Raw genomic sequence first — 22538 nt, 5'->3', positions numbered from 1 at the left:
GCCTACGTAGGAAGGGAAGAGACAAAAGGGTAGTCAGGGGAGAGAAAGTGTTTTGAGACGGGAACGATCTGAAAGGGAGATTTTGTGTGAGACGGAGACCGCGCTGGCTCGGAGCACATGTTTTGACATTGTTTTGACAACAATGGCGATGCCAGAAGTAATCAAGTGGAGATTTATGAGTCATAGCCTGTCTGTTATATGGCTCTTTATCTGCAGAGTTTTGCCAGTAGCGCTCTTTGTGCCGACGTAGCACTGTTGTTGCTTTTTTATGAAGCTATAGTATTCGGTGACATCGGCAAAGAAATGTGGAGACAAATTGTTATTAAAGAAAAAGGTGATTTAATACGAGGATGTAGATTTTGGGAAGATGGAAAGTAAAACAAAAAAAAACATGAAATATCACATGAAACTGAGATTATTATTTTTTACTGTGTAGTCAGTGTGTGTGAAAACTATTGGGCCTATACATACAATATTTTCCATGTATCTTACTTTGTATAGTATAGGTTGTGTAAAAATGTAATTCAACTGACTGACTGTGCTAATTCAGGACGGGAACCCCTTTTGGTGTTTTAAGCATTTTGTTATAATTTAGCTTTTGAAAAATGGCAGATCTACAAGCTATGAGCATGTGCACATGGTTTTTTGTGAAATCATGTGCACATTTTTTTTTACATACACATTTTTTTTACATACAGTACTGTATTCTTTCACAGCGGACATTTCTAATTCAAATTTTTGCTTCTGGGAGGTCACTGAAACAACATATTTTGAGATGGGAGTCTGCCGCCAATTACATATATATTTTTAGGGTCCTTGACATGAAATATTTTGAGAACTGATTTTTCAGAAAACTGTCATGATCGAAACTGACATTTGTAGAATCTGGTCTCAGTCGTAAATGGGTTAGGCCTAATATAATAATAAACAGTATAATGAAATGTCATGTGAACTTTATGCTTCTGCCTGCACTATCTTAAGCCTAATGGCTTCCTTCTAGCCATTGTGGTTACGCTATAGTGCGAGAGTATTCATGCAACCCTCCCCCCCTCTCAACCTTGGCCTTGCTCTGTCAATAGCTTGGCCTTCTGAGAGATGAGGCACACTATTACGCAGGTCAGCTCACAGAAACATCTGTGATGGCCTCAAGTGTTTTTTTTCTGTTTTGTACTCCTTTTTAATAGCCTGGGCAGCATTCCTTTTCGGGTTTATGATCCATCCGGTCTGGAGCGGATGATATCGTTTCGTCACGTTGTAGTCATTGTTGTGTAGTCATCAGGCCGGAACGCCCTAAAACCAGAACTTCCTTCCCTCATACCGGAAGAATAACACCTTCCCAATAAAAGCCGCATCAAGGCTCCTTGAAGGAAGCATGAGGGCAGTCCGTTGCTCTTCCCAGGTTGGCAGAGGGAGTGCAGAACCCATGGAAAAATGGGTTACAAAACTGCGGGATCATTATTATTAATAGTTTTTGAAAACATGTCCTTTCCTCTACTGTATATAACGGATGAACCACGCTTAAGAACTCCTAACCCTACCAGAATAAATATAATATCTTTGTGTCATCAATGGTGATAGCAGGTCGCAATTCCACCAAAAAGCGAGTGCTTCAAGTGCTTGTTGCTAGAGATGAGATCAGTAGTTCAGTACTAGGCTCTAAATGGCTGCAAATGCTACCTTTTCCACGCCATTGCTCTAACATTTAAAGTCACATTCTATACTATATTATGTACCAAATAAAAGCCAACTAAAGCATTAACTTGCACCATGAGGTGATTAAGCTGAAAGAATGACATAATACATCCATGTCACTTTTCTATGTAGGCATTTACTCCATGATCAGAAAACCAGTTTTAGTGATCTGCCAAAAATAATATGTAAATAATGATAAATAATTAAATAATTAAATACCTTAAATGTTTATATCAGTAGGATCTTTGTCCTCCAAAGCCCTCGGTCAGCACAGCCAAATATAATGTCCTGAGGTTCTGGACTGATGCTACTTCAAAATATGGAATATACATTAGGAGGAGATGCATCTGTGCAGTCTCAATTGTTGCAAACTTTATAACAGAGAAAACATCCGCTGTCTCAGACAGCGGAAGGAATTTCCGCATTGCTGTGTGTTCCGTTAATCATGCCGTTAAGTAGATTAGTTGATGCAGAAGTTGGGACATCAGTTTGTTTTGTCAAGGCACTGACTTTTTAATTTTTGGTAATTCAACCTTTTACCGGTACATCTCAACAGAGGCAGGCAACTTGAAAATCAATAACACAGTCAGTTCAGGTCTATATTTATATAATACTTAAATATATAATACGTTTATGCCATATTACAATAGTACAATATCACAATTTCCAGTCGAATATCATGATATGGAAATTATGGATATATTACTGATACTAGGGATGTCCCGATCACGGTTTTTGACTCCCGATCCAACTCCGATCATTTGAAATTGACATGATCGGCCCCGATTTCCCATCACCCGATCCGATCGGGACAACCCTAATAGTAACACTTCTCCATCATTAACACAATCAGCGCCGGGATTTCTTTCAAAATAGAAGCTCGGGGTGCCGGGTAAGCGGTTGAAAATGGATGGATGGATGATTGATGGATGGATGGATGGAGTGGCAGTCAATCCATTCATCCCATCTCCGTCCGTGAACCTGCTGAAAAACAAAAGCTCATTTGTCTGGTGGGCCATTGGGATCAATATCTGCCTGACGCTAAAAGAGGCTAGCTAAGGGGAATGTCCACTTAGCCATCCGATCGGGGGCAGTCAGGACTCAGAAGAATGCTATGGACTTACAGTGTTCATTAAAGTCCTGCATCTATAATTCTGTATTACGCTAAACTGTGTAATTATTTATCTGAAGCCGTTATCTATGACACTATCCATTCTATCGTATGAAAATTATTATGAAAAACAATTTTGTAGTCCGCCGTAGTGTCTTTATTCCCATTAGTGGTGAATCTAATAATTAGTGACAATTAGCTCCGGATGCAGAACAGATGAGCAGATGTTTGGATTCAGAAGTGTCCCGGTTGGATTCTGGGCTCCTCCTGCTTGTCAAAGTGTCCTTGAGGCAGTGGTTTTTTACGGGTCCATTTGGTTTCATTTTACACTCAAGAGTAAAGATCTAATATGTTATCAAACTGTATACATCGTGTACCATCGTGTACATCGGGGACCGCCTGGAACCCCTGGTGGTTCCCAGACCACTGGTTGAAAACCACTGCCCTATACAGACTATAGCACAAGGCACCACATAACCCAATTTCCGTGTCCGTGTCTCATCTCTCTCCACACACTATCGCAAAGGAAACCCCCACACGTGTCGATTTCCGAGGCTTGAAAATGACGGACTAATCATTTAACATTTTAGTCAAATTAGCACTAAACGGGCCAAAAAGCACCCAGTCAGATAATCCCCCTTGCTATGCGAGCCAACAGGGCTCTGTTTGAGTTCCCCCGTTTGTCAATTTGTTAATTTAGGAAATTGCGGCATTGTCTTCCCCCACGGGGGTGGGTTGGGGGTGGCTGACTGGCTGAGAGCTCCGGTCCGGGGTTGTTTACGCTGCACATTAGCCTTATTTCCGTCTGTCACCCATCCATCCATCTCCCACTGGCCGTCTGAGGGGGGTAAAAGAAAAACAGGAGAAAATGGCTTTCATTCTTAATCTTTTGTTTGGTGGACACGCACGCAAAGCGACGCATTGTGAGCTTGTAGGCCTATAGTTGTAGATCTGCTATTTTCACTAGTTTGGGGCAATCATCTAATTTCTTTTTTGGGTCGCAGGCTAAAATCGCAGGCTTGGAACCACTGCTCTATATCTCTCCCCCCCCCCCCCCCCCCCCCGAACCCCCTCCAACAACCCAAACCAACTCCCCCCTTTAGCCCCCCCCCCCCCCCATGCTCCTGTAAGAGTATCACCGGCTGCGGTAAACCTTGTGGTTGTCTTGATTGACAGCGCGAGGAGGCCTGCCTTGCCGAGCGGCCAGCCAGCAAGCTCACTCGGAGAGAGTTCTTATATATGGGGAGGGGAAATGGAGGGGTCTCGTGCCCCCCCCCCCCCTCTCTCTCTCTAACTGTGTGTCTCTCTCTTCTGCCTCTGCCGCGTGTGCATGCGCTCCAAGAAAAACACGCAGCGTGACATCGGGGCTTTGTTTTAGGCCTTGAGGGGCCCCTTCTGTTTGTGTTTAATAACACTCCACAGAGAGAGGGGGGGGGGGGGGGGGGGGGGAGGAGAGGGAGAGAAAGGGAGACAGTAGGAGTACAGAGGGAGAGTGGTGGGGAGGAGGGGGAGAGAGAGAGAAGGAGAGGAGGATATAAGAAGGGGGCGATGAGGAGAAGAAAGGTGGGAGGGGGAGATGTGATGGAAGAGTGGTCGTCTCACATTATTATTATTAGTAGAACTACTGTAGATGTGATTGAAGCAGTGTTGATTTCGTCGACTAAAACTAAGACGAAATTGTTTGTCGACTACCTTTTTTCACTGACGAAAACTAAATGGAAACTAAATTTAAACTAAGCTACTGTATGATGACTAAAACTAAGACGAAATATATTTGACAATTTTGTCAACAAATAAAAACTAGACTAAAGTGTTAGAAAGGGACTAGTGGACAAGAGATCCATGAGTATAAGTAAAAGACATTTTACACTGCATGCTGAAAATGTCACATCTACAAGCGTCGCGATGCGTCACGTTGTAAGCTTAAATCTGCCACCAAGGCCCGCAAGAATGATTTATTTTGTCGACAAAATGTAGACCAACTGTAGATTTAGTCGGCTAAAATCGCATGACATTTAGTCGACTAAAACTAGACTAACGCTAAATAATTTCAGATGACTAAAATATGACAAAAACTAAATTAAACTTTATTCAAAAGACTATGACTAAACTTTGCTGCCAAAATCAACAGTGGATAGAAGAGTGCTGGCCGCACATTATTTTTCTGTCTGTTTTCTGGACCCGGGAGATCTTGCAGTTTTGACTGCGGAGAAACTGGATCTCACAACACTGGGGCCTTTGAGAGACAGGGGGAGAGAGAGGGAGAAAGGAGAGATAGAGAGTGTGTGTCCGTGTGTGTGTGCGTGTGTGCGTGCGTTCATGGCTGCTGTGTAAAAGAGAAATACATTGAGGTGCTCTGACCACTAGGGGCTTCTAGAGACTGTTCAGGGTGAAACATGACAGATAAAGGACAGTAAGTGACCTTATAATAATGTCGGCCATGTTATCACAACATGCCGGGGTGGCAGTGGATCAGGGGTAGAGTGGCCGGATGGTAACCTCAAGGTTCCCCGTTCAAATCCGGTCTCCCCCAGAGTTAGTGTCGAAGTGTCCTTGAGCAAGACTCTGAACCCCTAATTGCTCCTGATGTGCTGGTTGGTGCCTTAATTGCATGGTTTCCTCCGCCTTGAGTGTGTTTGTGTGTTGAATGGGTGAATGTAATGCACAATCTATGTAAAGGTGTGTGAATGTGTGTGTGACTGTAATGCACAATCTATGTAAATGTGTGTGAATGTGTGTGTGAATGTAATGCACAATCTATGTAAATGTGAGTGAATGGGTGAATGTAATGCACAATCTATATGTAAAGCGCCTTGGATAAAGGCGCTAATGCACTGTTTACCATTTTATCCCTGGCCAGAGCCCTATGTGTTCCTTTCCCCTCGATCTGCACTTTAGAAAATAACTTTGTACGCCAAAAGGTAATGCGCAAGGGCAGAGACGTCGAGAGAAAGAGGCATGGTCTAACAAAAAAGACTCAAAGAACGAAAGTTAAGAGAAAAGGAATGAAAGGAGCCAGGTGGTCGAGGGCCAGTACTGTCTGGGTGGTTTTCCTGGCCGCTGGCTCTTTGATACTCTTCTCCTCAAACACGCGTGTGCTCCGGGACAGGAGCTGACAGGGGGTTGGAGGCAGTGGTTTTGTCTGGGCAGCGAGCTTTGATTTAAACCCCCGGACTGCCGTCAGGACCCACAGCTTGGGCTCTTGATTCCTGTTAAGTGCCTTTTGGACTGAAAATAAGACGAGTTATTTTTCTTTTTTCAGAAGGTGAAGTCCTAATGCCTGTCCAGAAAGATGTTTGTCTTCCAAGTGGATTTATCTCTGTTTATTTTTGGTACTCTTAGATTAATTCCAGGGCCAGTTTTTGAATATGCTCAAGTTGAGCCAATTCAAACACTGTAGATAGATTACAGACATATTCTAATCCTGAAATTTATTGGCTACCACTTTTTGATACAACGGTAAAGATTTTGCATTAAATTGCAGGCTGTAAAACATTTGTTTACCTATAATACCATCTGTTAAAAAACATATTTTAACCTTATACTCATGACTAGCCAGAGAAAAGTAATTTGTCATCCACAAGTCAAACTCTCAGAGCACACATTGACCGAGTGAGTGTCTTGAAGGGCCTGCATGCGGCCTCAGAGACCTTTGTACGTTCCTTTAGCCCATTTAGGACTGAGACCAGATTCTACAATCGTTTTCTGACACGGTTATCAAACTATTTCATATCAAGGACTCCAGAAATTATATGTACAGTAATTGGCCGCCGGACGCTCATCTGAAAAGAAATTGTTCCACGGACCTCCCCCAGATGCAAAGATTTGAGTTACATTTTGCAGATTTTTCTTCAACAGCTAAAGTTTAAAATAATGGTAAAATGGGTTGAACGCTAAGGTGAAAGATGCGTTCCCGTCCAAAAGGGGTTAGCTATTGTGTGGATTTATATCAGGACATAAATGGCTCTACAAGCTGCGGAGAGAGACAGCATCTGCTGAATGCATAAGTGTCAAAGATAGATCGGGGATCATTTAAAGGAGATGTGTGTTTTTTTTGGAGCCTGATAAACAGTCGCCCCCTCAAACAAAACCTTCCATTTGTGTGTGTGACGTTCTCGCCAACGTGGCTGCAGTACACACTTCAGTCTGGTATTTGTGGGTGCGCTTGTGCGCGTGTGTGTGTGTGTGCACTTGTGTGTGCGTGCGTGCGTGTGTCTGTCTGGGTCTATCTAATGTATAATTTCGCAGTGAGTGTATTTGTGTGTGTTTATGCATATTATTATGCACACACACACACACATCCACATCCACAAAGACACACAAACACACACTGTCCTATGGTCTAGTGTTCTGGCTAGCAACAATGCTAACAGCCTGTGGGTTTCCTGTCCTATGGGCTAGCGGTCTGGCTAGCGACAATGCTAAGCCTGTGGATTTCGTGTCCTATGGGCTAGCGTTCTGTGTAGCGATAATGCTAATAGCCTGTGGGTTTCCTGTCCTATGGGCTAGCATTCTGTGTAGCGATAATGCTAATAGCCTGTGGGTTTCCTGTCCTCTCTCCCTGTACGTAGCAGCTGTACGCAGCGCAGCTGGCTAGCATGCAGCTCTCTCCGGGAGCCAAGATGGCTCCTCCTCCTCTCCCTCAGCCTCCCCCCAACTCCACGGGCCCCGCCCTCTCCCCCTCTTCCTGCGCCCCCCCGAAGAACGACAAGAGAGCATCGTCCAGCCCTGTCACTCACATTAAGGTGAGTCCAGCCCTGTCACGTGTGAGTCCAGCCCGGTCACTCACATTAAGGTGAGTCATGTTGATGGTTGCTAAACGATACTTTAGCGCAGCGGTTTCCAACCAGTGGTCCTTGAGGTGGAGGTTCCAGGTGGTCCCCAGCTAAATGATGGAGAGTTGGTAACCAAATGGAGCCTGATAGATCTTTAACTCCTGAGAATTTAATTGTTGTTAAACATCTGCATTTACTTAATTTACAAGAAGACTACACAATAAGAGAATGTAGAATAATTGCTATTTTGATCATTTGTTGTTTGCCTGTTCTGTTCTGTTCCCGTCTCCTATGTACCATAACAGCATGGAATTGTGGACAAAATCTTATCCAACGATAACAAAATGATCTTTAGTTTTGGCTTCGAGAGGCTAAATGTCATCAAATGGTGGTTCGTGGCTCAAATGCAGAATAAATAATGGACCTTGATTTGAAACTGATATGATGATATGAACTGCTCTAGCGTATCGTCACTGTCTGGTACAGGCACGTCCATATAGACTATTGGTCGGAAACGGCCCAACTACAACAATCGCCAATCCTCTCCACAGTCAGCTCTGTCCTATTGGAAGTGGAACTGAGAATACAGACATAGTTTTCTATTCTACCAGAAAATGGATTGGTGACTCATGTCTAAATGAAAGCCATAAGACTGAACAAGAATGAAAAACAAGACATATTATTCTGGGTCCTTTATAAGGACCAGAGCTGAGAATCATGGTTTTGATGGTCGCTATACTGGACCCAGCCATGCTGACTGAATCGTATACCAGGGTCACCCCGTCCCCTACACATGCACACGCACACGCACACTCTCAAATCTACAACCGTGTTTGACGTCCCGCCACTGTGTGCTACAGAAGCGCTGCAGGCTTCATGACAGAGTAGCATGAATGAACTGAGTGGAAACCTAATGACAACAGCCATGATAATAAAAAGAAACCTGGAGCCGTGGAAATTTGGAATCCGTTTGCCGCACGCACGCAGGCACGCACTTTCTCTATCACACAAACTGACATTGGCGTGGGCTGCCGTTTGGCTGAGTCCCAGACCTTCCTGGCTGGCGCGAGTGCACAGCACATCTCGACTCGGCGACGACGAGGAAGTAATGGAACCCATGTGTGCACGTGCGTACGTGTGCGTGAGTGCGTGCGCACGTGTGTGTGTGTGTGTGTGTGTGTGGGGCTGTATCCGCGTCACAATAGACCGGCGTCAGAGCTCACCACATTCAAACAGTAGTGCTGTGCCCTCCAACCCCCCCCCACCCCTTGCCTCCATCTTAAAATACCACCCGCAGACTGGAGCCCCCCCACCTCACCCCCCCCCCCCCCCCCCCACGACCACGCTCTCTCATCACGTTCCACCGTCATACGCATGCCGGGGTTCCAAATTACATCGCTGGCGTTCGTTAAGCGTTCTCTCCCAACACGAGAGGCCTCCGTCAGTCAGCCGGTGTTGACGTGAAGGGTCTCCTTCTTCCTCTTCCCTTTCTCATCACAACCTCATTTTCCTAACCCTTGAAGGGATGCTTCATGAACCTTTGATTCCAACCCATTTTGGGCGGGAACCCCTTTTGGTGTTTATATGTTATAATTTAGCTATGGAAAAATAGCAGATCTACAAGCTCATAGCGTGATGGACAGTCAGGCACACCAAGGTGCCATTGGCTGAGAGTTTTCTCTCTATTAGAGAAGACAAAACATAATACATATATTTATATCTGAGAAGGGGAGACTCAACAGTCTGGCCACGCGAGACTAAATGACACAGTGAAGGGTAATTCGATAGCTGAATGGTTAGAGCATCTGTACTGTACTGTACTGTACTGTACTGTACTGTACTGTACTGTACAGTACCACAACGGCTAGTTCATGACAGAGTGCCTGGTTCAATTCCGTGCCGAGCAGACCATTGCATTTGCTGCATGTCGCTTCCCTTCTCTCTCTCTCTCCCTGTTTGTCGTCTGAAATAAAGGCTCATAAACACCTGGGCCTAAACTGGGAGATATAAACTGCTCAATTAACAGCCAGAATTGTTAATGACATTGGTGAGCATGCTGATGATTCACCGTCAGTCACGTTGGTCTTGCAGGAGGAAGGGTCGACACAGCCCCTGAACCTGTCGGCTAGACCCAAGACGGCCGAGCCCCTACGCTCCACGACCTCGCCCTCCTCACAGAGCCTGTACTCTGGTAGCAAGTCCAGCCCTGTGGGCCCCATGGGGAAGGGACGCATCCCCAGCCCCCTCTCCAGCATGGGCAGGAACACCTCGCTTGGTGGGTACCCTACACGCACACACACGCACATGCACGCACATGCACGCACACACTCCCCTATGTGTGTGTGTGTGTGTGTGTGTGTGTTTTTGTTTTACAGGAGTCCAAAGCCCTGTACTTAGCCCCAATGAAAACCCTGGCAGAGGAAGCAGTGAAACTCGCCACGCGTTATTTGACTCTTTTTTTTTTTAAAGAGCTTCCCTCTCGCCGTCATTGTCTGCCCCGCACTAGCCCCGCGCCATGCCCCTTTACCTCTGCATATCTGTTATTAAGACCAATCTCTGAGCCTCTCATTATCTCCCTCCCCCTTCACCCCAGAAAACAATTTCACCAGCTCCTCTACACCCCCCCCCCCCCCCCCCCATATAACCGTGGCTTTGAGAATGCCACACTTGTTGTTGTGTGTTGTGAGTTTTTTTTTATGGCCACCCAAGCATTATACAGCACAGCAGCTTCCTCCTTGGTGTGTTAATTAGACAGGGGGAAGAAAGGCGACGGAAACTTTGCATCCTATTATTTTTTTGGGGGGGTGGGGGTGGGGGTGGGGGGTGGAGGGAGGAGGCTTCAAAAGTAGTACAAAGTTTAGAAGTACACCGCGGCGGTGTACAATAAACAACAAGGGAGGACTTTTATTTGAGGAGTCAACTGGATGAGCGGAAACAACTTAGGTGTTGGATATTTAACTCCTTGGAAGCCATGCATGCCCGAGATCCTGAGATTAATTTAATAATGCAAAGGTAGCCAGGGAAAGAGATCCCGATATTTGATAAATTGGCTTAATCCAGAGTTTAAAAACATATTATTTACCTTAGTTTTGCTTCGTCGCTAGCCACCGCTAGCGTCCATGTAAGAAACAGCCAAAATCACTGCGTGCACGCCGTCTTTAATGACATTATGGCTCATAATGAGATGAAGTACCATGATCGGAGCCTAATAAAATATTAATACGAGCTCCAAAACAAGCTAAACATGCTAAACAAAACAACATTGGATCGCTAGTAGGCATCCGTGGGCCTCAGGAGACCAGGGGGTATGAGTACTTTCAGTTACAGACAAGACAACAAGAGCTCTTCTTCTCTGCTCATGTTGCACATTTTGCTAGCACTCGCCACCTACCGCCCCTTATGGGATTAACGGGCGTACAAGGAGTTAACCACATTAGTATTGTTTTACTATTTGCAAATCATCTTTCAATGAAGCAGACTTCGTGCAAATGTTAATGTTCCCTTTCGTGATACATAGTAGCCTATAGTAAGTGTGTAAAATCAACACCTAATTAAAACCATGTTAAGCGAAATAAGAAGCAACAACTCTATTAGAAGTTTTATCCAACATGGCTGCTTTCTTGTTTTCCTCTCAGCATGAAATAAACAAAAAAAGTTTAACCCTGTCAATCAAAGTGACGAACCCAAAATGGTCCCGTCAGTCAACATGATTGACAGCTGACCAATGTTGTTTTTTTCAACAAGGATCCCCAGCATGCCAATTTTCAGTAACATATCCCATCTTGAGGGAAAAGAGAGCTGGCGGTAAGTCGCTCTGAAGTCAAATAGCCTAAAATGTTGCTGTAGTGTATTCAAGTCAAGCCATATCTGCATCACATACTGTACATACGTGTATACGCAGGGAAACTCGCACCATAACAAACTTTATAAAACAAAAACTTTATAAAACTATAACACAAACTGTTTAGCCTGTGACCCAAAAGATAAATTAGACTAATGAAAATATATAATATACTTGTAGATTGTCAATTTTCACTACTACTTCTACTTCCAATACTTTTACTTCTATTCTATATCTTTGATCCAAATATTGTACTTTTACTACTTGCACTACTTGAAATGGGACATTCTGCATAGTGATTACTTTTGCTTTTGGTATACTTTAAGTAGACCTACATTTCGACGCAAATACCTTTATACTTTTATTCAAGAACATTCTGAATTTTTTACATTTTATGACAAAGAAGAAAACAGAAAAATGACAGACAGCTCAGCTCAGACACGTTGCAGAACAAAGGACACAGATACAGTATACACACATACCTACATCGAACCATAAAATAAAATACAAAAAAACTATATATATATATATATACAGTATATAGCCTATATATATATTTGGGATGCACGATTAATCGGTAGCATAATCGGAATCGACCATATCGCCCATAAAAATGCCATATCTGTATCGAAACGGTCTCAAAATGACACAGATTATACCTCTGCCCCGTCCATGTCTGTTCAGACATTCTGTCCAGCCTGAACTCCACGGCTCTGTTTGGGGACCAGGACGCCGTGATGAAGGCCATCCAGGAGGCCAGGAAGATGAGGGAGCAGATGCAGCAGCAGCAGCAGCACCACCACCACCTCCAGGGCCACCACCAGGTGCCCCAGCAGCAGGGCCACCCACAGGGCCATCACCCACAGGCCCACCAGAGCCTGGAGGCCAAACTGTCGGCCCTCAACAGCATGAGTCTCAACAATGGAAACAAGGTCAGATGGGAGGAAGGGACGCACAGACAGAGGGTATTATAGGCCCTATTGACTATATGCACACCTTGCCATCTTGCCGTCAGAGTTTGGCTGCGTTGGCTTTCAGCATAGCAACGTCCTGCTGCCTCCTGCATTATGTGCACATTCAAACCAGGTGGTATGCAGGGCCGTTGAGGGATGGACAGTGGTGGAAAGTAACTAAGTACTTTAACTTAAGTACTGTACTTAATTACAATTTTGATGTATTTGTACTTTACTTGAGTATTTACAATTTCCAGTACTTTTACTTCTACTCCACTACATCTCAGAGCCAAAGTTTGTCACAATGCGATGCATTGTGAGCTTGTAGATCTGCTATTTTCAATAGATTTTGTACACATTCTGCACAATGAGTACTTCTTAAGTACATTTTCAATTCCGTACTTTTACTTGTAACGAAGTAGTTCTAAATTGCAGTATTGGTACTTTTAGTTAAGTAAAACAATTGATTACTTTTTCCACCACTGGGATGAATATCCAACGAGCGCTTCCAAACTCCAACACTTGGGTTGGAGTTTGTTATGAGCTACTTCCTGCAAAGACAGGAAGTAGCTCATAACATGTCTACGGTGGATTTTTATGAAACATTTTGCAGATTGAAAGAGGATAATTCAAGCTTTTAGTACAGTAGAGCTGCAATGTTGGTCAGTTTGACGTTGTTAAATTCAATCAGACTTTTCTGTTTGGATGAATGGGCTGTCGATGGGAAATTGAACACCCTGCCATTAACATACTGTATATGGCAAGATGGCCGCATGTGCATATGGTCAATAGGCAACGTACATAATTACAAACTGGCAGGCAGATTACAGAGACACACGTACTGTATCTCTGTCCCCAAATCATAGTCAGTCTATGTACGAACAGTGGGACAGATGGACATACAGTATACTTACAGTACGACTAGTAATGGGTTAGAGACAGACGGGTAAATAAACTAGACTTATGGGGATAGGCAGACGGACAGACGGACTGACAGACACAGAGGCAGACAGGTGCACCTGTGCTTCACACCGATGGCCATACATGATAGGTGCACATGAGCGCGTGTGCACACGCGCACACACGCGCACACACACACACACGCTTTGCATCCCTAAAATCATGTTTGTATTGCTGTACATATACTGTAATTACCGTAACAGGATGTAACATGCACACACTTTCTCTGTCTATCAATATCTCTCTCTCACGCATGCACGTGTGCGTGCGTGTGTGCGCGCGCACACACACACACACACACGCACGTGCACACACACACACACACACACACACACACACACGCACACACAAAACCACAGTGAGCGAATAAGGAGTCCCACTTGCTCCAGTGTTTGGTTGGCCAAACATTCAAAGTTTTGTGTGTGGTTGGTGCATGGATAAAGTGCTGCACGGCTGATAGCTGATTGGCCAGGACCCCGGCCTCTCTCTCTCTCTCTCTGTTTCCTTCTCTCGTCCTCTCATCTCCATGGCCACCCAGAAGCCTGATGCTTTGAAGAGGGTGCAGCTGGGCCAATGACAAGTGATGGTTTTGGCGCACATGTTGGTGTGTGTGCGTGTGCGTGATTGAGTGGGTGTTCTTTTGTTGCGAGAATAGTAAACATCCGTGTGTGCGTGCGTGCGGAGAGGAGAGGAGAGGAGAGGAGAGGAGAGGAGAGGAGAGGAGAGGAGAGGAGAGGAGAGGAGAGGAGAGGTCTGTCAGTAGCCCCAATTAAAAGAGGGTATCTTGGCTAACGACGAGCCCACCCCCACACCCCCCCTTCCATTCCTCTTCTCCCCCTGGCAAACGCACACCCTGAAGCCTTTGTACGCTCCATCTCAGACCTGGGGGGGTTGGGGGGTCACACTCAATTAAGTCAATCACCCAATCCAAGGATGAGATTTATTAAAGAGATTAATATATATATCAAAACATTTTTGGAATGAGGAAGAGGAGAGACACATCATGAATATTTTACGGTTTGGACACTTTGAACCAACCCTCCTTCCGACAACTGGGTCATAATCAGTGCACTCCGAGGATACCATGTTTTTAATTTTGTTTTCCAGGCATCTCAAGAAAGGAAAACATCCCAAATTTGTTGTAAATATGCCGCCGTTATTTCTGTGTGCTCTTCCTCCTTATAGTTGATGATATCGGCCTCTCTTCAGAATTAATTATGCTTGTTGTAAACAGTGAAAAAGCTCATAAATGCTAACTTCATAAAAAGCGGGGCTGTACTTATAAATTGTTAACGTCAAAACATCCTGCTGCTCGCTGTATACTGTATACTGTGTACTGTACACAAAATTACTCATTTCACAAAATTCTGTTACTTTTCTGAAAATCTGAAAAGTTAAGGTCATTAATTTGCACAAAGACTCTCGTGGATGCTTTATTTTTGTTCCAAAAATTTTATCCCACGATTGTGTAACCCATTTTTTCACCCATTGTCAATTATCTAATGTAATCCTGGGCTCTACACTCCCTCTGCCAACTTGGGGAGAGCAATGGACTGACCTCATGCTTTTTCGTAGCGCGTGCAGGAACATTGTTATTCCAACCAGTTCCTTTCCCCTCCATCAGATTAACATGTGAGGGTACCTATACCATAGGACACAGGAAGAACATGCAAACTCCACACAGAAAGGCCCTTTCGCCAACCCCACCTCGGGTATGGGTACTGATGACGCAGAGGAGAGAACACGCCCCCCAGCGCCCACAGCGTCCCCAGCGGGAATCGAACCCAGGACCTTCTAGCTGTGAGGCGACAGTGCTACCGACTGTGCCACCGCACGCCGTTTTCTATAGCTTAATGAGAAACAATAGAAAAGGAATCAGAAGACAGAAGCAAAGCGGTATCATGTGGTTCTTGGCTCCGTGCCTGCCTAATAAAACGCTCATTTGGAAACTCTCAAAGTAATTGTTTCCGGTGCCTAAGAAGAAGACAGGGAGGCCAGTTAGTGAGCGTCGTTGTTTGTTATGCGTTCCCTAACAACTGCAGCTCAAAGACTCTTTCTTTTCGGGCTCTAAATGCGTCTTTCTTATTTTCTCTCCTCTCTCTCTCTCTCTTCAGTACAGAGAGAGCTTTTTTTTCCTTTCCTTTTCTGCGTGGCTCAAAGGCTTTGCTCTGTCTAAAACAATTCATGGATGGAACATGCAGGGCACGGGATGCAGCCAGAGTGACTCAGGCCTTCCACCTTTGGACGGCAAACTGCACTCCCCCCCCCCCCCCCCCCCCCCCCCTTCCCTTCTTTATACCGTATGGGTTTTATGTGTGATGCTTCTGTCAGAAGGATTTGTCACGACCGAGCCAGGTGGAGCTCTGTGTGTTCCTTATATTGAACTGACAGAAGAGCTAATCGTCTGTCAGAACAGAACACACGTACACAGTCACAAATACTGTACGACGACCATACAGGCTGACTCAACTCAATACGAGAGAGAGAGAGAGAGAGAGAGCGTGCGTGTGTGTGTGTGTGTGTGTGTAAAGGAGGGTACATTACATTGAGTTAAATAAATTGTGCACTACATGTGTGTGTTGGGCTTGTGTACTTGTGATGCACATCTGTCATTTTGATTACATACAGTTCTTTCCACAACTGAAAGTGACCCTGAGAGAGAGATGTGTGAGATGTGCGTGCGTGTGTGTGGGTGCGTGTGTGTGTCTGTGTGTGTCATGTAAACTCATTCTAGCTGGCACAGCATTGGCAGTCAGTGGCGTAGTTGGGTATTCAGTGTCGTAGTTGGGTATTCAGTGGCGTAGTTTGGTATTGTCTTACGCTTACTCTGCCCTCTGAAATAGCCACTGGGTATACGATGTGGGCATGTGGCATGTTTGCTTAGGTATGGGTGGATATACTGTTGTGTCTACTTTTACGTGTGTGTGTGTGTGTGTGTGTGTGTGCGCAGATCCGACCAATAATATTGTATGTCTGAGTCATTGTGTCCATTAGGGTGCTGATAGTTCAGTAACCGCCACGGCCCACCGTTCACCACCATTCTATTTGGCTGTAGAAGAAGCAATGGCGGAGGCGATTGCGGGATCCGGACTAATCATTCGCTAAGAGTATTTAGAAGCGTTCATATTTTAGATGCGTGGTCATGAGGAAGCGTTTGAGCCACTAAACACAGTCGCTTTATTTATCCAGCACGATTTGAAATGGAATACACTTAAAAAGGCCTAGAAAGGCCTCATCCACCACCTTGCTCTTTTTTCAATGCATTGAGGCTGAAGGGGAAGCAATCGAACACGGAGCTGCCTCTCGAGGGGAGCTTTGATTATCGGTAAGCCAACCTTATAGTTTTATCATTAAATAGAGCGCTAATTAACACGTGAAAGGCGTTGTTGGCGGTGCGGGATTAACCCATTCCGTGCTTCTCTCGAGATATCTCGTGGAAAGTTGTTCATTCCATTTTAGCCTTCCACAAGAAACCCAAAGCCCTGAAAAAAGAGTTTCCATAGCGACGGCCACTTAACGCTAGGGTTGGGATTCGGAACCGGGTCCGTTTCAGACCCGGTTCCGACATTGCGGATCCGGACCCGGTTCCATTGTTTTTTTATGAACGGTTCCGCAAACGGATCTCATCAGTCATAATTTAGCTCCGCTGTGTCTGTGCATGCATACGAGCGGCTGTGGTGACGTCACGTCACCTACAAGAGTCAGTGGGAGATCTGGGAGAAATGAGGAAGCGGCACGCCCACATGAACCAAGCGTGTGTAACCGGAGCGAGCGAGACTACTAGAGGAGAAAAATGTCGAAAAGACAGCAAAAAAGTAAAGTATGGTTACACTTCCACAGAGAGGCAAATGCTTTCAATGCAAAGTGCATAAAATGTCAGTCCATCGTGTCGTGTAAAGGTGGTTGCACGTCCGCAATGAGAAAGCATCTCAAGTCGATGCACGGTATTAGTCTAGGCACATGCAAAGTGTTCGATAGCCTTCGGAAAAAAGCCGTGCCCGGCCCCGCAGCAACACAGCCTTCGGGGGGAGAGGCTGATGATGAAGACGCCACCGACGAGGCTGCTGGTTCACTTTCCCCAGGCTAGTAACATTAGATATACTTATATTATACTTTGTTGTTGAACTGTTTATGGTGTTAATTTAGAACGCCAATGACTCGACGTCTGTCTGTGACAGTCTGTCTGATATTTTATGAATCACGTTAACAGTAACTAGAGCCATGAATAAAACAATCATTTTTCTCTGCACTTCAATGCACAAATTACTAGCAGTAGCAAATCAACTGCTTTTAAATTGGCTCTAAATTAATTGTTCATGAATATAATGTTATATTTTGTCTACAGAAAAGGCGAGCACCACCAGTGCATCAACTCCTTTCACCCAAGCAGCAGCTGGGAGGATGACGAAAGAGAGGACTGAAGAAATTCACCGTGCTGTTACGAAGTTCATTGTGATGGATGCACATGCATTTTCGACTGTGGAGAGCCCACACTTTAGGTGCATATTTGTGCATGCTTTGAATGATTGATTACTTTATATAAACAGTTTACAGAAAAAAGCACAGGGATGTACAGTTCAATACAGGGATTTATAACACAAAGCACTGGCTTGTTTCCATTAACTGGTCATTCATATTAAATTAATCTGAACATTAATGACACAAATATACAGTACAAATTGCAATGATGTGGTGGTGGTGGTGGTGAAGTTTAAATAATAATTGTACATGTTGTAGTAATATTGGTACTGTATTATTTAGCTGTAGTAATCAGGAAATCACTTTTTCTTTTTATACTACTCAGGGAGATGTTAAAAGCTCTGAACCCCAAGTATACACCACCATCCAGAGATGCCCTTACCAACAATTTTCTAGATGCATGGTATAACGTGGAGAAAGACAACTTAACATCAGACCTTACACAGGTCAAGAAGTTTGCCATCACTTCTGACGGTTGGACTGCTGTCACGAGAGACCACTACATCACTGTCACCCTGCACTATGTCGTTAAAGACAAGCTCCATCAAAAGGTCCTGAAGACCCAAGCAGTGTACGAAGCACAGACGGGACCAGTTGTGGAGAGAGAGATCGAGTCCATCTTAAAAGAATTTGGCTTGGACCGGAAATCTATCGTTGGAGTCACTGTGGACAACGCCTCCAACATGGATGTGGCTGTGAAGAGGCTGAAGGTCCTCAAAGTTGGATGCTTTGCACACACATTAAACTTGGGAGCACAAAGGGCCTGCAGTGTTGCATCTGTGAGCAAGTGGGCAGCCAAGATTAGAGCAGTGATCGTTTGGACCAGGAAGACCAGCATGGCCAAGGTGGTCATGAAAGAAAAGCAGCATTTCCTTACTCCGAGTAAGTCGATTTTTAAAATGTATGTTAAATGGTTAAAATGTATTTCATTTGAAATTTCACTTAAGAATGAAATGGCATTTATTTTAGGTATATGCTCTCTCTCTCTCTCTGTGTGTGTGTGTGTGTGTGTGTGTGTGTGTGTGTGTGTGTGTGTGTGTGTGTGTGTGTGTGTGTGTGTGTGTGTGTGTGTGTGTGTGTGTGTGTGTGTGTGTGTGTGTGTGTGTGTGTGTGTGTGTGTGTGTGTGTGTGTGTGTGTGTGTGTGTGTGTGTGTGTGTGTGTGTGTGTGTGTGTGTGTGTGTGTGTGTGTGTGTGTGTGTGTGTGTGTGTGTGTGTGTGTGTGTGTGTGTGTGTGTGTGTGTGTGTGTGTGTGTGTGTGTGTGTTATTTCATTTCAGAACTGATTCATGAGCTGGTGCTTGATGTGAAAACCCGCTGGAACTCTACCTACTTGATGATCGAAAGGTTCATAGAGCAATACCCAGCCGTCCAAGCAACAGTTCTGGATCAAAGAGTTAAAAAGGGAGCAGAGAAGTGAGTATAGCATTTAAAAAATAATTATATATGTATGTGTATATATATATAATACCTTATATAGAATACATTATAAATGTGTGTGTGTGTGTGTGTGTGTGTATATGTATATATATATATATATATATATATATATATATACACACACACATTTATAATGTATTCATTGTAAATATGATTTCCCTAACCATTTCAACATTATGTACAATATACTGCATTTTTGGTAGATTGGACAGAATCACAGATGATGACTTGAGGAAAGCACAGGAGTTCACCAAGCTTATGGGAATCCTCTACACCTGCACCCTGGCTGCATCGAGCGAGAACATGCCAACATGTGGGCAAATTCTTCCCATTCTGAAGAAACTGGAGGCTCACTTTGCAGTAAAGGATGGAGACTCCACCTTTGCCATCACTATTAAGGAGAAGGTGTGGACTGATCTCTCCAAGCGCTACAAGGTATTCAAATGGATCAAATGAAATACAATTGGCCTTCTTGTAAATTAATAGTATTACTTTACAAAGTTATACTGTGCATCTATTCTGTTGTTGTGTGATTTATAGGATGTTGACATATCAGAATTTCTGGAGGAGGCCACTTCAATGGACCCAAGATTTAAGTTTAAAGTGGACAACGATGAAGTCTGGGCCCGGCTCAAGACGGCAGCAGTGAAGATTGCGAGTCCAGACGAGGCTGAGCACCAGGTAAAAAAAGAAATAAAGGTAAACGAGTGGCAACAAGGTACCGTCTAATAGCCGTCAGCCTAAAGTGAACAATTTTGTATTTTAGCTGCCAGTGGCAGGCGGACAAGAGGACGGTGCAGCAGAGAGTGAGACCACCACACAGGGCCAGAGCACTGTTTCTGATCAGATTGACACGGACGAGGAAGGGGAAGAGGAGATTGATGAGGTAAGGATTAACAACATTTTCATTTTCTTGGGAACACTTTCTGGTCATATCAAAATCATCACCAACAGGAGGATGTTTTGTCTATTGATATTTCAGACACAGAGTCAGCAGCATCCCAGTCCGCAGATCAAGAAGAAGAAAATATCACCCCTAGAAGAGCTCTTTGAAGAGGAAGAGAAAGCTGTTAGAAGGGAAGCTGAGACCATGCGCCCCCTGTCATATTCTGAGAGAGCAGAAATGGAAATAAATCACTACAGGAACCTGGCCCCTCTGGCCATTGGCACAAACCCTGCTGCTTGGTGGTGGAAGAGTAGGCACTCCCTCCCCATGCTGTATGATTTGTCTGCAACATATTTGTGTGTACAAGCATCATCAACACCATCAGAGAGAGTGTTTTCAGTTGCGGGAGACACTATTAGCGAGGAGAGGTGTAGGATTCGTCCAGAAGTAGCAGATAAGCTAATTTTCCTGCAAAAGAACTGTTAGAAGTTGCATGCTCTCAGGCCTAAAGCCTAAATGTGCAATTCAACAGTAGTGCCTTACTGTGCCTACCTCATTTTTTCTACCTCACTTTTACTTACGTTTACTGAAATATCTGCCAGTGCAGTCAGTGCCTACTAGTGCAGTAGTGCAAATGTTGTTTACTGTTTACTTGCCTAGCCTACACCTTTACTTTTGTATCTAAACAGGCATAATTGTATTTGTAACTGTATGTTCATTACAGTATGTTAATTTAAACAAGAGGATACTGTGTCTGTGAGACAAACTCTTAAAAAAAAGTGCTTACTTGAAAGTGCTGTCTGCCTAGTGCCTACCTCATAATTGTAAAGTACAATTGCTTTTTTCTGTGCAATAAAGTGGCTTTGTATTATTGAATTTGTGTTTATTATGCACTACTATAATACAAGTATAATGTATGTCAGAAAAAAGGGGAAAAAATATGTATTGGGATCCGTTAAGGGAACCGTTAGGAACCGGAACCGTTAAGAGGGATCCGGGAAGGATCCGGAACCGTTAAAATCCTAACGAATCCCAACCCTACTTAACGCCATATGTGGGCTGATGGGAACTGTCAGGACTGCTCAGCTGCTCCGAAGCTGCCCTTCTCACAGTGGGTGGGTCGTGTGGGTATTCATTGATCAAGTTGTGCGGAAGGAAGGAAGGAGTGGAAGGGGGCAGTGCATGGGGTTCAAAAAATAAATCACACCTGTGTGAAGTGAGGGGCGATCTTATCATCGTTCATGACGTAACATGTCAATTTGCTCATCCACATATGACTTACATTCTCCATTCATTGTCAATGGGAATTTAATGAGACGAAAAGCTACATTAATAGTTGAATATATGTAGGAGGTGCTAGTGGCCCTCAAAAAGGAATAAAGTTGTAGAAGAGAGCAGAGAAGGGAAGAATGGAAAGGGTTGAAGAGGTGAACCCTATAAGAACTATAGACGAGAGGAAAGTATAGGGAAAAAGAGGAGAGGAGAGAGAGGAAAGGAAGTGAGAGGAAGTGTTGATTTTGACAGCAAGTTTAGATTTTAGCCTTTTTTTAATGTTTTTTTGTGGCTTTCGCCTTTATTTTATGGAGGGACAGACAGTAGGCTGATAGGAAATGGGGGGAAGACATGCAGTAATGGCCGTCGGGATCAGGAGTCCAACCCGCGGCACACTGCCAGACTGGATTGCCAGCCAAGGTGCCTGGACCACTGAGCCATGGCGCAGGCCTAGATTTTAGTCTTGGTCATAGTTTTAATTTAGTTTTAGTCACATTTTAGTCACCTGAGGGATGTTTTAGTCTCAGTCTAGATTTTTGGTCAACTAAATATACAGTTGATTTAGTCCAGGGGTTCCCAACCACTGGTAATAGTACCACCTACTGTACTTGAACCCCCCTCTGGTGGTACTCCGAGGAGTCGCCCAAAATGGGAGAAAAAAGTGGAATGAAATATTTATTAATATTAATAAATGACCAAGCAATTGGTCCATTGCTTATTATTTCCTTATTTGGTGTTCTTCCTGAAACCATAGACCTTGTCGCTTTTGTGACTCTTCTGGCAAGTCGCCTTATTCTGATCCACTGGAAAAGAAACATACCCTCCCTCACATTCACATTGGATCTCTGATAGCTCTGTATAGGCCTACTGATTGTATTGGAGTTTTTTTTTTCTTCTTGCGTGTATATGTGTCTTTTTGTATTTGTTTAAAAATCGAATAAACAGAACGTTAAAAAAAACAAAGCAACAGTAAAATTGGCTTAGGAATGGAACAAAAACAAAATTGTGAAATAGGGAACTGATTAATCCCATCACAACTATTATCAGTTGTGGGTCAGAGCAGCAGCAAAATTGGCTTAGGAATGGAACAAAAACAAAACGATTCAAAGAATAAATTACATTTTCCTCCTGT

General features: G+C 44.1%; 1 protein-coding gene across 3 annotated transcripts in view; it reads left to right on the top strand.

The window, feature by feature from the left end:
* Positions 1–22538, top strand: part of LOC310856921 (transcription factor SOX-6-like) — a 167801-nt gene that overhangs the window by 127138 nt on the left and 18125 nt on the right. For 2 of the 3 annotated variants that reach the window (XM_083762472.1, XM_083762473.1), the window contains exons 10-12: positions 7375–7548; positions 9670–9853; positions 12104–12351. In XM_083762472.1, coding sequence (XP_083618598.1) covers positions 7375–7548; positions 9670–9853; positions 12104–12351 — 606 coding nt within the window. The remainder of the gene's footprint in view (positions 1–7374; positions 7549–9669; positions 9854–12103; positions 12352–22538) is intronic. The other variant, XM_083762474.1, reaches the window with a different exon arrangement.

This window comes from Protomyctophum parallelum, assembly GCF_964188405.1.
Source record: "Protomyctophum parallelum genome assembly, chromosome: 4".
Lineage (NCBI taxonomy): Eukaryota > Metazoa > Chordata > Actinopteri > Myctophiformes > Myctophidae > Protomyctophum > Protomyctophum parallelum.
Note: the sequence above shows the minus strand (reverse complement) of the source record. Positions and strands in the feature narration are given on the sequence as shown.